Source organism: Micromys minutus (assembly GCF_963924665.1).
Source record: "Micromys minutus genome assembly, chromosome: 2".
Classification (NCBI taxonomy): domain Eukaryota; kingdom Metazoa; phylum Chordata; class Mammalia; order Rodentia; family Muridae; genus Micromys; species Micromys minutus.
Genome location: NC_137971.1, coordinates 47,904,540 through 47,922,984, shown reverse-complemented (window position 1 = coordinate 47,922,984; position 18,445 = coordinate 47,904,540). Strand labels below are relative to the sequence as shown.

Below are 18,445 nucleotides of genomic sequence, written 5' to 3'. Positions count from 1 at the left end.
TATAAATACAGAAGCCTAGAGAACAGACATGGAGATATACATAAATACATACATACATACATACACACATACACATATACATATACGTGTATGTATATACGTGTATATATATATTCATATATGTTCATCAAAAAGAACTTTTGCATTTAATTTTCATGGCACAAAGAGTTAAAAAGGATTCACTGGTTGGTTCAATTCAGGTCAAAATATGGTTTATGTCAGTAAACAGAAATTGCCAGACCTGTTTTGCCTTAATGTTGAGGGATTAAAAGCTTTCAAAGTATTACATGTTTGTCAGGATCTATTCACCCAGCTTGGAGAGTTTCAAAGACATAACTGTGACATATGGTGATACATTTGTGAGGACAGTGCTATGCTCACAGATATAAAACAAGAGGCGACTCCTCTGGACACCTAGGATGATGGACAGTAGGGTCCAGGATGGCAGCTGTATGCCAGCAATGGAGTTTGAGAGCTTAGGCATCTCTAGTAGAGGCTCCCTCAAAGAGGATTCAGCATAGAAAACTGTGTTGATCAGCTTTTAAAAAAACAGTAGGAAGTTGGAAAGCAAGTAAGAAAACAAACTCAATTTCATGGCAAAGAAAACACTGTAGTCAAGTAAATACAAAGCATTAAAGCAAGGTCTTATGAAAGACATCAAACAGAAAGAGGATTTGGAAACTGATTGGCTTTGAACACTGAAGGTGAAATTGGCTCCTAAAGCTGACCAAATAGCGAGAATAGGCATGTGTGAAAGAGAACTAAGTGGACCTCCTTTCAATAAAGTTCAGTTTATCATGTTTTCTATTATAACATGCACATGGCTACCTATGCCGTGTTCTACTCTTTTGTCCCTAGCTATGTTTCCTGTTTCACCAAGTATTGGACAAACATTGTGCACATGTCTTCAATACAAATGTTGGAAAAAATAGTATTATGAGAGAATAGATCCATGAAGTAGTAAACTGTGAGATAAACTGATGATCACAAATTTAAAAAAATGATGACACAAAGCTTACAGTTTACATGAGATTTACTTCTTCAACCCCAGAAGGTTCTGATATAGTGTTAACATTTAGCTTGTTGTCATTTTGATTTAAAATGGATCGAGTTCTTTGAAGGTCCTGTGTGTCCTTCATCAGTGGTATATGACTTAGACAGCAAGCACAGGCAAGAACACAGGTTAGGGAAGAGTCAACTGCTTTCTCCTCATCTGATTCCATTATATGACATCTGTGATGTTTGGTTAGATGTGCATGTTAATCTGAGTCTTCAGATTGTTGTTGGTCTCTTTGATATAATGAGGAAGAAGTGGGATTTAGATCTTTGGATGAACCTGGGGAAGGTGTATTGTTCTGCACCTCTTGCTCTGAAGCTATGTTGGATAAACATGTTACATATGTATATGGAACCAGGCTCTGACAAGAAACAGGATAATTAGCTGGCCTCGTGTCTTCTGACTGCTGGTCTGATGGTTTCTTGCATGTATCTTCTGTATTTCCTGGTTCTCCTTCTCTTGATTGAACATCATCTTCATTCACATCTTCTATTAAAACACCAGATTCAGAGTCTTGTTCCCCATTATCTTGGCACAGACCTACTTGAAATATAAAATTTTGGAAATGATGATCTGGGGTCTGACGAACTATGGTGGTATGGGGTTGGATTTGTTGGTATAGTGCCCTTTGCCTTAAGGATTCTCTCTCTAATAGCTCTTGGGATTCCCATTCTAGGGAAGGCTGCACTTCAAACTGCCATTCTTGTGCTTTCCAATCTTTGTTTCTCCAACCTTGACTTATCCAGTCTTGGGATCTCTGACTAATAGGCTGCCAGGATTGAGTTGACCAGAATGAACATGACCTTTCTGTGTATTGATAGCTTTGGGAGTCCCAGTTATCACACAACTGCACTGGAGCTCTCTTTACTAGTATTTGTTGTCCTCCTTGCCAATTTTGGAGCTGGGTCATTGGGACTTTCTCCTCTTTAGGATGCTCGTCTTCAGCTGGTTGAACTTGAGCTTGCTCTTCTGGAGGTTGCTCTTTATCAGACTTTTTATCTTCATCTTCTCTGTTATTAAGATGTTCTTCTGGTAATAACTCCTCTACAGATTTTTGGTCTTTGATTTGTGCATTTTGGGATTGTACTGGGACCTCCTCTACTATGGCCTGCTGCTCTTCAGCTTGCTGCTCTTCAGCTTGCTGCTGTAGGAATTGCTCTGGTGTTTGGGTATGTGCATCTTGTTTCTCTGTGGTGTTTTTCTTTGGGGATATCCAGGCTTTGATTTGCTGATCTATGGATTTCCGTCTTGTAGTTTTACTGTGTAAGTCCTCAGAATATCTCCTTGGTTTTTCACTCTTGACTTGCAGGTCCAGAGAATATCTTTTGGGACGGAATTGTCCATGTTTTCCTGGCAAGGATAAGGAAAGTCTTCTCGTGGTTTTCTTGCCCTCATTAGACTTCCATTCTTGAGTCAACTCCATTACTTCTGTTCGAATGTCCCTATAAAATACTTCTGGATATTGCTGGATTTGACCTTGAGTGTTTAGTATTTGAAGATCTGAGAATGGCATTTCTTGAGGTACTGTATTTTGGTTTTGTGAACTTTGGGATATTTTGTCTTGAGATAGATCTTGATATTCCATATTCTGAGGTGGAGTATGTTGGGATGGAGTATCTTGGAAAGAAATTTCTTGTGACAGAATCTCTTGGGATGGTGTATTTTGAGTTAGTGTTTCTTGGAGGGGAGTTTCTTGGTATGGAGTCCCTTGAGATGATGTGTCTTTAGTTAGAATATCTTGGAATGATAACTCTTGGGATGGGGTACTTTTCGTTGGAGTCCCTTGGGGTGGAGTCCCTTGAGATGGAGTTCCTTGGTATGGTGTCCCTTGGGGTGGAGTAACTTGAGGTGGTATCCCTTGGGGTGGAGTTCCTTGGTATGGAGTCCCTTGGGATAGAGTCCCTTGGGATGGAGTGACTTGAGGTGGAGTCCCTTGGGATGGAGTGACTTGAGGTAGAGATCCTTGGGATGGGGTCCCTTGGGATGAAATGACTTGAGGTGGAGTCCCTTGGGATGGAGTGACTTGAGGTAAAGACCCTTGGGATGGGGTCCCTTGGGATGGAGTGACTTGAGGTGGAGTCCCTTGGGATGGAGTGACTTGAGGTAGAGATCCTTGGGATGGGGTCCCTTGGGATGGAGTGACTTGAGGTGGAGTCCCTTGGGATGGAGTGACTTGAGGTAGAGATCCTTGGGATGGAGTGACTTGAGGTGGAGTCCCTTGGGATGGAGTGACTTGAGGTAGAGATCCTTGGGATGGGGTCCCTTGGGATGGAGTGACTTGAGGTGGAGTCTCTTGGGATGGAGTGACTTGAGGTAAAGACCCTTGGGATGGGGTCCCTTGGGATGGAGTGACTTGAGGTGGAGTCCCTTGGGATGGAGTGACTTGAGGTAGAGATCCTTGGGATGGGGTCCCTTGGGATGGAGTGACTTGAGGTGGAGTCCCTTGGGATGGAGTGACTTGAGGTAAAGACCCTTGGGATGGGGTTCCTTGGGATGGAGTGACTTGAGGTGGAGTCCCTTGGGATGGAGTGACTTGAGGTAGAGATCCTTGGGATGGGGTCCCTTGGGATGGAGTGACTTGAGGTAGAGATCCTTGGGATGGGGTCCCTTGGGATGGGGTCCCTTGGGATGGAGTGACTTGAGGTGGAGTCCCTTGGGATGGAGTGACTTGAGGTGGAGTCCCTTGGGATGGAGTGACTTGAGGTAGAGATCCTTGGGATGGGGTCCTTTGGGATGGAGTGACTTGAGGTGAAGTCCCTTGGGATGGAGTGACTTGAGGTGGAGTCCCTTGGGATGGAGTGACTTGAGGTAGAGATCCTTGGGATAGGGTCCCTTGGGATGGAGTGACTTGAGGTAGAGATCCTTGGGATGGGGTCCCTTGGGATGGAGTGATTTGAGGTGGAGTCCCTTGGGATGGAATGACTTGAGGTAGAGATCCTTGGGATGGGGTCCCTTGGGATGGAGTGACTTGAGGTGGAGTCCCTTGGGATGGAGTGACTTGAGGTGGAGTCCCTTGGGATGGAGTGACTTGAGGTGGAGTCCCTTGGGTTGGAGTGATTTGAGGTGGAGTCCCTTGGAATGGGGTCTCTTGGAACGGAGTCACTTGAGATAGAGTCCCTTGAGATAGAGCCCCTTGGGATGGAGTCCCTTTAGATGGAGTCCCTTCGGATGGAGTCCCCTTGGGTGGAGTTTCTTGAGATGAAGTGCCATGGGACAGAGTCGCTTTGGATGGATTCTCATGGAAAGGAGTCTCCAGTAATGGTATTTCTTTCATCATTATATATCGGTAGTTATTCTCTTGGGGTGGTGTATCTTTAGGTAGAATATCTTGATATGATAGCTCTTGGTATGGAGTCTCTTGAGATGGAGTCTCTTGGGATGATATGTCTTGAGCTAGTATATCTTGGAATTGTATGTCTTGGGATGGAGTATATTGAGAAGAGATGTCTTGGGATTGGTTGTCTTGAAATGGTATGTTTTCAGAGAGAAAATCTTCAGATATTAGATCAGAAGACTGTGAAATATGAAATGATGGCTGTTTAGATTGTAAGACTTGTGTTGACAGAGATGCCATTAATGACTGGGATGACAAATTTTCAGGTGAAAAATGGAGTAAACTATGTGAAGATTGAATTTTAAGACGTTTTACTGATGCATTTTCATAGTCAAGCAAATTGGATTGCATATCAGAAGTTTGATGTATAATAGAAGATAGATCCTCATCAGTCAGGTGATCAGTTCTAGAGTCTTTCTGAGAAGGAGCATTTTCTGAAGACTGTGGTGTTAATAGGGGAGGTAGAGCATTCAGTTTGGTTTCTTGCTCTGGGGAGATTAGAGGAATAGCCTCCTGTTCCTCTGGCACACGCATAGAAGATGTACTTTTATCAATTTTCTGTGGGATAGATTTGGGAGCTGAAGGATTTCTTGAGACTCTTAACTTGAAGAAAGCATAACCTCCTAAAAAAACACTCTTTGTGCTTGGAGCTGTATTATCTCTGGAAGATTTTTCTTGAAACTCAAATTGTAATGTATTATTTTCTTCTGTTGCAGGATGTTCAATATTTTGAGGAGCTTCTGAAGGAAAGAAGAACACAGCCTATAGTATTAAGGAGAAAGGAGAGTGTTAATAGGCAAGAATTGTCTTCATGTCTTTTTTTTTTTACTGTATTCTCTAATTATTTTTCTTCTTTCATGTACATATGTAAGTAGAAGGGAGATGAAAAATAAAACAGCAAATAACACTCCTGTCTTTCATATCTATTCATAAGTATTAATTTGTCTGAGTCACTATTCTTATAAACTAGATATTGAACCACAGAATTTGATCAAAATTGCCTCAGGATTTCTCTGATACTGATTAATACTAAATTTTCCAAGACATTCAAAGTATCTGGTTAATAGTCACACACAAAAGTCTAATATTTGACTGAATGTTAGTCATCAAAGATAAGCAGATTTTATCCTTAAAGTGCTTGCAATTATTTTCAGACAAACATACAAGTAGATAATAATAAAATTATTAGCAAAATGCCTATTATTAAAGTAGATATGATATTCTGAGGAAGAGTTAATTTACAGTATCATTTAAAAGAATGATGTATTCAAGAAAAAAATGTCTACACAAAGAGTTAAAAGGCTACTATGCTAAAACCTCCAGAATATTGTTGAAAATATTTTTAAGAAGAACTAGAAAAATGAGATCTTCTCCATGTTTGTTTATAATAAGGCTTAAACTTATTAAAAATCAACACTGTGCAAAAATAAACAAATTAAATAATATCCATATTAAAATATAAATAACTTCTCTCTCAGTTATATAAAAACAAATTTCAAATTTATATAGACTATTAAGGAGCCTAGAATAAGCAAAATCATTTAAACAGAAAATTAATCGTTGTAAAATAATGAAATTCTATGAAATGTGGGAAGATAGACAGGTAGATAACCCAAAAGCTAAACATCAATCTATAGTTCTTCAAGTTTCAGAAATTATTCCAGGATCAGTTTGTGTAAAAAGACAGTCTTTTTTAACAGCTGGCACTAGAAAAACTGAATTACCACATACAAAATTAGACTGAGCTCTTACCCAGTACAGATAAACATCAATTCATCATACTTAAAAGCCAAAAATGTACAATTTGGTAGGCCCCTTTCATCTGTAATTCTAGCATCCTAGAATGATACTGCCCATATTCAGCAAAGATTTTTCCTTTTCCTTTCTAGAAACACACTCATAGACAAACACAGAGGCCTTCTTTAGTTTGCCTAGGCAAACTCATATTTACAGACCACACACACAATATCACACATACAATACAAACATGTAACAGAAAGAAAAAGAATACATAAATCAAATTTTCTAAAAGTATGACTTTTGTACGCTGAAGATGCTGTTCAGAATGGTAAAAAAATAATGATTCTCTGAAGGGTCAGGGTTGGATGAAATATTTACAGACCATATGTCTAGAAAACTGACTATTTCCAGGTTACATCTTGTTTTACATGTACTTTATGCTCATTGTAACTAGTAAGATTTTAATGCATACTCTCAAACCTTTAAAAAAAAATCAAGTACTGACAAAAATGTATTTGTATACTTTTATGCAAAAATGCTTCAAATCTGTACATTTATCTTTGTTTTTAAAAATAAAGTTGTTCAATTAAAAATAAATAAAGAAATAAAAAAAAAGGAAAAAAAAGAAATTGTTTAGGCTCTGCCAGATCATGACAAAAACAGAGGCAGATGCTCTCAGCCAATCATTGAACTGAGAATGGGGATCCCCAATAGAGGAAATAGAGAAAGAATTGAAAGAGCTGAAAGGATTTTCAACCCCATAAAAAAACCAATACTAACCAACCAGAGCTCATGGGGACTAAACCACTATTCAAAGAGTGCATGTGAAGTTACCCATGGCTCCAGTTGCACATGTAGCAGAGGGTAGCCCTTTTGGGCCTCAGTGGGAGGTGAGTCCTCCCAAGGCTCAATGCCCCAGGGTAGGGGAATGTCAGGGTGGGGAGGTAAAGGATGTGTGTGTGTGTGTGTGTGTGTGTGTGTGTGTGTGTGAGAGAGAGAGAGAGAGAGAGCACTAAATAGAAGCAGGGGAAGGGGGAATGGGGTAGGGGACTTATGGAGGAGAGTTGGTAAAGGGGATAAAATTTAAAATGTAAATAAAATATATCCAATAAACAAAAAGAAAATTACATATATGAAAACACTATAATTGAAGAACAAAACAATAAATAGTCTAAATAAGAAATAGGCATGGGTCTATAAAAATTATTGTTCAAAGAAGATCTATTCCTGAAAATAGGTACAGCACCATAAGGAAAATCCAAATTGACCTTTGCAGGAATGATGGGAATGAACCATGTCTTGATAGCAGATAAATAGATGTATATATTTAGTCAAAACTTACTGCATGGCATACTTAGAATGGGTGCATTTGGTTGTTTAAAGTTAAAAGCAAGCAAGGAAACAACCAAACACTCCACCTAGCACACCGTAGACTGGTGTTAGAAAGCAAAGTTAGGAGCTGCCCCATACCACTCAGAATCCCTGGTATTCTGTAATATTGAAGGTATTAATTAATTAATCTTTCTCTTAAGTTTTAGTCAGTTCTAATGTAAAAAGTACAAGGGGGGCATTGAAATAGTATTAATATGGGTATTAACTAAGTTGTCACCCAGTGATTACAATCATATTTAACATTATAAACAATCAATAAAGGTGTAAAATTCCTGCTTTACATTACTATGGGTTTTCTACAAAGTCCTGTATTTCCCTTTTTATTTTTTTCAGTAAAATAATTATATATGAACAGATATAAAATAGGAAAAAAAGATACTCTTAAAGAGTAGAGTGAACATCAATTTTAATCTCAGCTTCCTCTGACCTTCCTAAATTTAGGAGTTTCAGTGTGGTATCTTAGGACACTGTCTCTGTATAGTGTGGGGTGATGATCTCAGTGTGGATGCAATAGTATACACTTCTGTACTGTTTGTACTAGAGGTGGAAGAAGACAAGAAAATCAGGATTGCTGGAAGTTTGTGGGCAGAAAGGCCTGCAGTGTTCAGCAATGAACAGCAGGGGAGACCTTTTTTCAAACAAGGGACAAGGTGAAGACCAGCATCTGAGGGGATCCTCTGGCCTCTAGCCTTACTTTGTGGCATGAGGATGCCTGCCCCCCATCTTCCACACATACACAGTCGAGCATGCTTGCTCACACACACAGACATACACACAGACACACACACAGACACACACACACACAGACACACACACACAGACACACACACACACACACACACACACACACACATTCAGTTCTTATGACAACCTTGGCCTCACCTCTCTTGGACTGATCCAGCATCTGCTTTTTAAGGATAAAATAGTCACAGAGATGCTGAATTCTACTATGGTGATGATTAATAAAACTGACAAAATTCCCTGTAAATAAGGAAGAGAAAAAATTATATTTAGGATAAAAGCGACATCATTTTAAAAACAGAAGCTGAGAGCATTTTTATACCTTATGGCTGAGTTTGTGGGAACTCTTATTTATGTTGTTCTGTAGCTATTAAATATTGCATCATTTTCATGTCTTTTTAGCAAGGAGAAGTTAACAAACTCCCATGTCTATAGGGTTACAATAGTTTCTAGAGTGAAAGAAGGGGCATAGTGGAGTGCAGTAGCATTCCCATAAGCATCTGCCACTAAATTATAATGAATTGTTTCTGTTTGGGGGTATAGTAACCCAAATGTCTCTTTTTTTCTTGCCCAAGGAAGCTGGATATGCATATTATTTGAAGGGAAAGTTTCAGCTATGTACTCAGCTGTGTTAGTCAAATAAAACAACCATTCAAGATGGATCTAGTACATAGGTTGGCATTTTGTAAGCACTATTTTAAGGTAATGTTTTGATTGAGAGGCAAGATGGTGCAGTATGGTATTCAAAAGGTATAAATACTAAATTTTTACCAGCAAAACTGGGTACAATTGGGCCCAAGGTCATACCTGTGCTGGGAAAGTGACTAAGGCTCTCTGAATCTCAGTTTCCTCTGAACACATACAGAAGCTTAAATAACTCACTTGTTGATAAAGCTGCAGTGTGTATACCCTGCTGTGTGGAGTTTCCTGGCTTCTGACTTCTAACCAGAGAGAATTGGCCCCAATCCCTGGAAAACTTCCATCATATGCATTTAGACAAAGTAGCTTAGGACTTCATTCTCTTATAATTGTTTATAACAGACTTTTCTTAGGAACTCAAGTCTAACTCTGGAATTTGTCTCAGCACACACAAAAATATTCTATAGTTCACTCCAATGGATGATTAGATGGATTAAATTATAGGAGATAATCTCCCATGATTCTACTTCACTTTTGTCCTATTGGTTCACATTTTCAAATTCTAAGATTCAAATTTTCAATATGTCTCTATCAGACATAGACTAAACCTTAGACTTCACTTTGGGATCAGAGGAAAGGTCTGTTGGAATCTTTGCCATGATTGAAAATGATGTCAGGGCTGGCCTGATGACTCTGCATGTATGAGCATTTGCTACCAAGCCTGACAATATGAGTTTGAGCCCCAAGATCCACATTTTTGAAGAAAAGAATCAATCCTTGCCAGATTTTCTCTGATGTCCATATATAAGCTATGACATTATGAACCACACACACCTCAAGTAAATTACTGTAAAATATTAAATATAATTATAATGTCATGTATTACTTATATAATGAGATAGATTCTTAAAATCTTAACTATAATTAGGGACGAGAGAGATGACTCAGCAATTTTGAATGCTGGCTTTCTCCAGAAGAACCTAGGTTCAATTCCCAGAACCAACATAGTGGCTCATAAACATCTGTAACTTCAGTCCCAGATTATTGCAATGCTATCTTATAGCCCCAGAGAACATTAGACATGTATATAGCGCACAGTCCCACATTCAGGCAAAGCACTCACATACATAAAAAGTAAAATAAAAATTTATGTATAATTGTATTTCCTGGTAAAGGAATATATCATTTACCCTACTGATTCAAAAATTATATAATTATATAAAATAATTTGCATTTTAAAATGAATTAAATAGCTCACTTAAATACTTCCTTGGACTGTATTTAGTTTCATGCCAATGTAACAATTTTTTAATCACCAAAAAGGTAAAATTTAATACAATCAATGTGATTATAGTTATATTAGCTAAAGCTATTGGGTATTAGTATTTTGGTGGGTATTATTTGAAGTAATTTTTAGCATAGCTCTGTGACACATATAATAATATTTTAATTTTTTTATAGGAGGAAAATTAAGATGTAGAGACCCTGCAATGTAGGCCAAGGTCCCAAGCTTTCTGGAGCTAAAAGTAAGATTAAAAATCAAGAGCTTGTGTTTCTAGAACCATCTATAATCACATAACACCATAATCCATGAAGTCAGTATTAAGAATCAACTTATCATTGTGTTGTGGACAAGGCTGGATAAAGTTACTCAGATTCCTCATTTGAAATTAGATAACTCACAAGGAGAAGTGTTCTGCCCACAACACATGGTCCTTCAAGGGAGGATGTCTGGCAGATTTTGTGCTGCTGTGCAAAGCTGAGGAGGATCAGAGCAATTCCAGCTAATGCCGCCAATGAGCTGAGGATATTCATGAGTGTGATGTCTTGCTTCTGAAAAACAGATGACATGACATGATAAAACAAGTAAAAACTAAAGGTAAATATACCTTGTATGAAATTTTCAGAAGTTTTCTGTTTCTAGAGGCCTCATGTGAATGGAAAGCTTGACAAGTTTAGTTCTGACTGGTCTTGTCAAAAGGCAAAGTAAACTATAGAATGGGGGAACAATAACCTGTAGTTAATGTTACTGAAAATGTTCATTTCATCTCGGTAGAAAACTGTCTTTCATAACCTGGAAAGATCTGGTATATCTCAACTTAGAAATTAGACATGATTTGGAGTCTGTCTCTTATTAGAACTTGTACCAAACATTTAAGCTCTCTGAGTCTCAGTTTCTACCTTTAAAACGGAGAATGAGTTTAGTGCAGTATTTATTTCCTAAACAGTGTACCACATTAGACCCAAATATATAAAGATTTTGTGGGACTTGACAACCCACCATCACATGGCTCACTTATCTTCCCCATGAAGATCAAATGGTCATTAACAAAATCATTATGAATATGGTTAAAGATGGTAAGACTTGGACTAGGAGTTAAAGATTCCTTATTATAATCTCAGTACTTCAACATGGGAGGCAAAAGAATGTTGATTGCTCTACTTAATTTCCTTTAATTAAAAGTATTTTTAAAGAATTTTCTATGTGATTTTTGTTTTTATAACATTCTCTTCCCTCTAACTTGTCCTGTGTCCCCCCTCATTTTTCAAATTCATGGCCTCTTGTGAGTTAATGATTACTTTTTACTTATATCACATAAAGTTTATAAATACTACCTACTGAGTTAATTTACTGTTGCTCATTTGTGTTTGTTTAGTGCTAAACACTTTGGCTTGTATCATCTATTGGGGCCCCGTTCCTGGAATAGACCACCTATTTTTCTTATTTAGCGGCAGTTAGTTTTTCATAGTTCTTTATCTAATGGTGGGTCCTTATGACGTTTTTCATTCATGTTGGCACTCCAGTTGATGTTATTTTTCAGTAACCATATTGTTGAGATCATGGGTACAGATTCCCTGTCATATGCAGAAGATTCAGTCTTGAAGTAGTTTTCCTGGTTCTCTGACACTTACAGTCTTTTTGCTCCATCTTCCATTATGTTCCTTGAGCCTTCAGTGTAGGGGTTGCATTGTAGATATATCAGTTGATGCTGGATACCCTCCGCTTAACTCCTTTTATCTATTCCCAGTATGTTTAAAGGGAGAGGTATGTGTATCAGGGCTTCTTACAGGAAAGATGTGTGTGTGTGTGTGTGTGTGTGTGTGTGTGTGTGTGTGATCATACTATTTTTTTTATATTACATTTTTCTTCTTAGAAAGGAAGTGTTATTTCAGCCTGTATGTACTGTGCTTTGTTGGTTGTATTAGGTTTGCTAAAATTGGAAATGAAGCTATGCATTTACACAGCCCATCTTTTCTGGAGCTATGTGTAGCCTAGTGTGGCAAGACTGGGAAGTACACTTATGACTGTTTATCCTACACTGAGATCTTACTGAAAGCAAGTGGGTTTGGCAAACCAAACCAAACCAAAACAACTAACTGACCAAACAAATAAACAAACAAACAAAAACAAGAAGCATGCAAGGAGCATGCAAATCTGTCAAGCTCTTTTCTCATCTTGTCCTTATTACACGATTGTGATATCAGGAAGACACTTGCTACCCATGCTTTAGAGAGGTATTGGATTTAGACACTGAGTGATTGAGCCATCCCATGCTTGGTGGAAAAGCAGTGGTGGAAACCAGGTCTTCTGCACTCCCACCCCCATGTGTCATGTCAAACCTTCTTTCACCTGTAAAGCTCTCCATGAGGCATGGATGACCTTTGAGCATGTCTCAGTCATAGCTCTGGAGAAGGCAACAAAGGACTGTCATCACTGGTCTACAGAGGGGAGCATATGGGGACATTCATTCCTCACCCTGGGACCTCCCTAGAGTTTATAACAGTCCCTGATGAAACTAGCAGGGGTTAGTACAAACAGATCGAGTAACTTTGAGAGGACACCCATAGCTCTCAAGTTTTCAACAATGATTAGATGAGAATAGGAACATTTAAACATCACGGTGTCCTTTTGTGAGTAATATCTTAATCTTTAGAGTAGCTCTGAGAACCAATCTCCATTTGAGTTGACAGAGCAATGAGAGCCAGACAGCTCGGACTCACACTTACAGTCCCACATTTTAGTCTGATCATCAGGCAGGCCTCTGAGCTAAGCCTCCGTTGGTGCTCAAGGTGGGGTTGGGTTACTGGGCACTGGCATGGGTTTTGGCTGAGGTGGGACTTCTCAACTTTGAGACTGTAGACATTTCAGTCAGATGTTTTTTGCGTTGTAGGACATCTTCTTGTGCTTCCTTTGTTTAAAGAATATTTAGAGGAAGCTAACGAGATGCTCAGTGGTTAACAGCACTGACTGCTCTTTCAGAGGATTCAAGTTCAGTTCTGTATGTTGGCTTACAAATATCTGTCATTTTAGTTTCAGGGTCTCTGACACCCTCTTCTGACCTCTGTGGGAACCACACATATATATGGGTCACATACATGGAAACAGGGAAAGCACTCCTACATATCTAAAAAGAAAATGGATGCTTAGAAATGACACTGTAGCTGCCAATATATACCCTTTATAGTTATTACAATCAAAAAATATCTTTGAACACGGTGAAGTATTTCCCCAGGGAAAGAGAAGAAGCAGAAAATTTTATTTAAAAATCATTTAATTACAGCAATGCAGAATGATTCCCAATGAATAGCATTTATTTTGCTTGACCAGGGAAGTAGGATCAAGAAAAAGAATGCAGGGATAAATCACTAAAGGTTGGGTTTCAACTAGAGATTTGATACATAAAGAAACATTAAAGCTTAAGGCCAAAGCTGTCAGAAAGCAAATACATTTTAAACCAGGATCCATCAAAGTGACTTACCAGAGAGTGACTTGGTTTATCATGGGACCTTGTGACAAATCCCGTCAGAAAAAACTGCTCAGAAGACAAGAGGTGATAGTTAACAAATGCTACATTTAACCTGTCTACAGCACAATCTTCATTGGGTTTTCAAACTGCTTGTAACAACCCCCAGTCCCACCCTGGAGCCTGAGTGTTGGGGAGAAGGGCCCTTGTTGCAATTCCATCTGTAGGAGTTGGTATTGGTACCTGGAATCCTTATGCTTCTGTACAGAGTGGGGAGTTACTGTTGGTATCTTCCTCTGCTTCACCTGGCCTATTTACCTCCAAGTCACTCTTCAAAGCTTCTCTCTCTTGGGGCCTCACAGTGTCACCATCCTTTTTTTGGGTAGTTGCAATTTCTTCCCAATTGATTTTCCCAGGATGTCTGTCATCCTTGAATTAATTTTCCACTTAAAAACCCACACTATACTCTAATAAGAACAGACCTTTCAACAAAAGTACTTTGCTTCAAAATCACCAGTAGGTAACTTTTGCTTTTATACTGGAGCGACACAAATGCATGTTCATTGTTACTGGATTCACAGTAGCTAAGAAATAGAATCAACTTAGATGCCCATCAGATAATGAACAGACTGTAAATGAGTGGTTTCACTGCATGTGTAACCATGCAGTTTTCTTCCCTGGTTCTTTCCCATGACACACACTTCTCTTGTGCTTTCTGTCATAGCGTACATCCTTTCTACGTCAACTAATGACAACCTCTATATGAAGCACTCCTCCATTGCTGGCACCAGATAGGTCCTCAGCTAAACCCTCAGACAGTTCCTTGGAACACTCAACGTAATTATAAAAACATCTGCCACATTTCTCAGAAAGAAATAATAGTACGCACAGATCCGGGACATTACCAAACAGATGTACTTATGCGTTTAGTGAGTGCCTTCCCCTTGGAGAGTGGATTTTCCAAAATCAGTGACTAAAACCTTATTAAAATTTACACCCGTGGATCTCAAAAATCATACTGTTGAAGAGTGAGGAGGTTAGGGTTAGAGTGTAATTCACTAGAGCGAGTATAGTTGAGAAATCAATGTAATTAATTTATTAGAAAAGTGAAAAATGTTACCAGTTGTTTTTGAAATTTAAACTGTGGGAAAGACATGGAATGCTTATCGAACACCAGTGCTGGGTTTAATAGGGTGCTTATCGAGCGATTGACATACCTTCATTCACACACCTCGTATCTCAGGCATGATTCTAATTTCTGAGAGCATAAAAGCAAGTAAAACAGACCCATTCTTGCCCTCTTGTATGTTTTGACTTGAGATGTTCTAATGAGTTTACCCTTAAATATTCGGCACAGGTTTAGGAACTAAGGCCTTATGGTTCTGTGGAACTAGCATTGTATACTAAGAAAGTGTAATGACTCCATGATCACCCATGAGTTACTGTCATAAAAACCCTCTGGGGCTAAGGAGGGTTCTGGGCTACAGTGATCCTAAAGTTTCCTTTCTCACTGAGTCTGAGTCTGTGAGTCCTTCCTATACATGTTCCAGTTACTTGTATTCAAACTCACTTATTCACACAGGATAAAGAAGGCCATCTATTCATTTCATCTCCCAGATTGCTGCTGCAGGATGTACCATACCCATGGGCTTTGGAAAACTGCTCCCTGCCTAGGGATAGTTGTTACTATAAGGGTGGTAGAAAATGGCTAGTGGAATAATATGATAATATGGTTCTCTCTCTCTCTCTCTCTCTCTCTCTCTCTCTCTCTCTCTCTTTGCCATGGAGTGGACTGCCTGTTTGGTGTCCTGGAAGTAACACATTTGTAAGATTTATTGTCATAGAGATACATCTAATTATATTAGACTTTATAGCAATTTCTGACTTAGCAGATGGTACTTACAATAACTGCTCCCCAGAATGGATATCCTGTGAGAATCACGAGAGGAATTTTTTTGGACGAAAAGATAAAATTAAGTGCTAATATAATTCCAAGGCCTACAATGACCAGAGAAAGAAGAACCTGGATAGCCTGGAAAGAGAAAATAAACATGAGGTGACCAGAGCCCAGGACTGTGGGCTGCACCAGACACACCTCTGGCAGCCTACTACCCCAGTCTAAAGACATCCCATGTCTCCACCACGCTTTAGTTTCTCCGAATTTTAATTCTCCACTCTCTTCCTCTACTGTTTCCCAGAATTACCAGTATATCCTGCAGCACACATATTTGAATTACTGCGTGATTAAACCGAGTTGTGTAAATGATTATAAACTTCTTGAGGACAGGCCCTACAAGCCATTCTTCTATACCCCTTCCTCTTCTGTCTCACTGACAGCCTATAATTAGCCTCCACATTTTCAATGGTAAGTGCAGTCATTCCTTGGTTTGCACGAGAAAGTGGGTGGGAGACTTGGTTCCATGATTAAATTCTGAGGAAGTTTAAGTCTTTCGTATTAAAGGTGTTATAATATTAGTAGATATTCTATATATATTCTTTGTACAATATTCAGCTCTTATATTCAAAGCTGGGATGGCAGGCTTATGTCACCATACTGTACCCCTCCTGTGTACTTTCAATAGCCTTTTAGGATGGTAGTGTGTAATGTGCCATACACACAAGCATCAGACACTTTTAAGCGTCATCTGCCTACAAGTGAATACAATACTTAAGAGAATGTAAAAGCAGGAAGTAGTTTATTGTACTGTCTGTGGAATGGTTACAAGAAAACTAACTGTACATGTTCAGTACAGGCGAGCCTTTTTTTTTAACTCCATGTTTCCATGTTGGTTGAGCCTGTGGTTATGCATCCTTTAGACCTAGACTTCACTGATGGAGTTTGACTTCAGTTTTACTGGCTTCTTAATTCTGTGAGAGATATTGCTACATCCTGGGGTCACTTCTTCAAGAAGGTATTTAGAAAAATTACATAGCTTCCTGCTTCCTTGTGTTAAAATCAAAAACCAGAACTAGCCCTCACAGCGCACAGTGAAACATCCCCAGGGCCTCCCTGGAGTCGGGTGAGTTATTAGAACATTCACTGCTGAGAGTTACTTAATCCATCACCTCAGAAGCATTTCTGCATTGACAGCTGAGAGGTAACATATAGACCCAAGACACACTGTACATTGCACTTCTAAAGAGGTCTTTTGTGGCTCATTGTGACTCTTCTCTATGGATACAGTTTTCTTGCACAAAAACTGACTTAGATGTGCTGTTCTTATATTTTTAAAAAATTTTGTATATGTATTCAATGTTACCACATTTATCCCATTACCTTCTCTTACCCCCTCCCATCCATGTTGACCTTTTCTTCTTTCCAACTCCTCTTTTGTGTGTGTGTGTGTGTGTGTGTGTGTGTGTGAGAGAGAGAGAGAGAGAGAGAGAGAGAGAGAGAGAGAGAGAGAGAGAGAGAGAGAGAGAGAGAGAGAGACTCACTGACTTTAATTAGAGGTGCTTATTTCGTGGTTTATAGAAGCTTGGGCAAATTTACTGGGTTATTTATTGGAGTATGGTCAAAAGTTACCAGTAGCTACACTAGTAAAGAAAATTACTGATCCACCGCCCCCACCAGCAACCACTATCTGTGGATATTCCTCCAGGAAGGCAGAGATTTGTGATTTTCCTTCACTGTAGGAAGGATATATTGCAGAAGAAAGACCAGAGAGACTAATTCTTTGAATGTTATTGCACAAAGCCACCTCTGTAGACAAACATGGAAATACAACTCCTTCTCTCTTCTCTGGGTGACCCATGATAAGGCAGAACTCACCCCTAAAAGTTTTGGCTCTCCCTTAAGGAAATCCAGCAGAGAACTTTGTGGTCTATATGGATAGGCAGTCAAGATAGTTTCGTCTGGGTTTATAGTGATGGCATGGTTTCTTCTCTTCTCCTCAGATGGTGACTCCATGATTCAGTGGCAGAGCTTTGTTAGGAGAGGAGTGAAAGGATATTGTAGCAATAATCATGATGTATTTCTTCCCTAGGGCCCCATTGAGTCCTCCGCAATGAGCTCTTAGCAGTTACACAGGACTAGAATCTCAGAATCTCAGTCATTGAGTCATAGAATATGAAAGTTCTAGAGTGTGCCAGCCCTCTTGATTCTTACAGAGGAAAGCTTTCTCTAGTATCTGATTGCTTGAAAAGCATGTTGTAAACATAAAACTAGATAAATGGCACACACAAAAGGAGTGCCTGAATCTGCATTAACATATATGCATGCCTACACATATACACACATAAACACACACATACACACATGCACACATACACACACATATATTTCACCATTATGCTCTGATACTCCTCTACTAGATACTAATTATAACTACACATGGTTTAGGATTTTGTTTTTTGGGCTAATCTTTATAATCCATTTGTTTGTTGTAATTTTAACTGCCAGATCACTAAGGTAAACAGTTTAATAAGACCAGACATAATATATGCAAGTTAGATATTTCCTAGACGGCAACAATCACAAATGCCAGCGTTTCTTAACTTTTTCATGCTTGTGTTTGGACATACTATTTCTCTTGAATTTTTCATGAACTTGCTCATGAAACCTAAAGGAGCTAAGCCTTTGGCATATCTGGTATGCCCCAGGTCCTGAGAAAGGGGCTTGGTTTGTTTCAACGTGCATTACATTGGCACATTTGAGAATATTCAGTACTTGAATTAAAGAACATAAGGGCCAAATTGCCAAAGGATAAATACAAGGGATAGGTGAAGGATCCAGTCCTTCTGTCTCCAAGATATGTTTTTACTGTTTAATCATATTTCCTCCTTTTGCAAATGAAA

The 18,445-nt window shown here is 38.9% G+C and overlaps 1 protein-coding gene across 1 annotated transcript; it reads right to left on the bottom strand.

The window, feature by feature from the left end:
• Positions 1-1,259: 1,259 nt before the first annotated feature.
• Positions 1,260-17,558, bottom strand: MS4A14 (membrane spanning 4-domains A14; the record flags this gene model as incomplete). Its single annotated transcript, XM_080913334.1, has 8 exons — positions 1,260-2,807; positions 3,051-3,964; positions 4,385-5,153; positions 8,406-8,504; positions 10,587-10,736; positions 13,664-13,717; positions 15,552-15,680; positions 17,421-17,558. The coding sequence occupies 8 exons, from the start codon at positions 17,556-17,558 to the stop codon at positions 1,260-1,262; spliced, it is 3,801 nt and encodes a 1,266-aa protein (XP_080769460.1).
• Between the last annotated feature and the right edge of the window lie 887 nt (positions 17,559-18,445).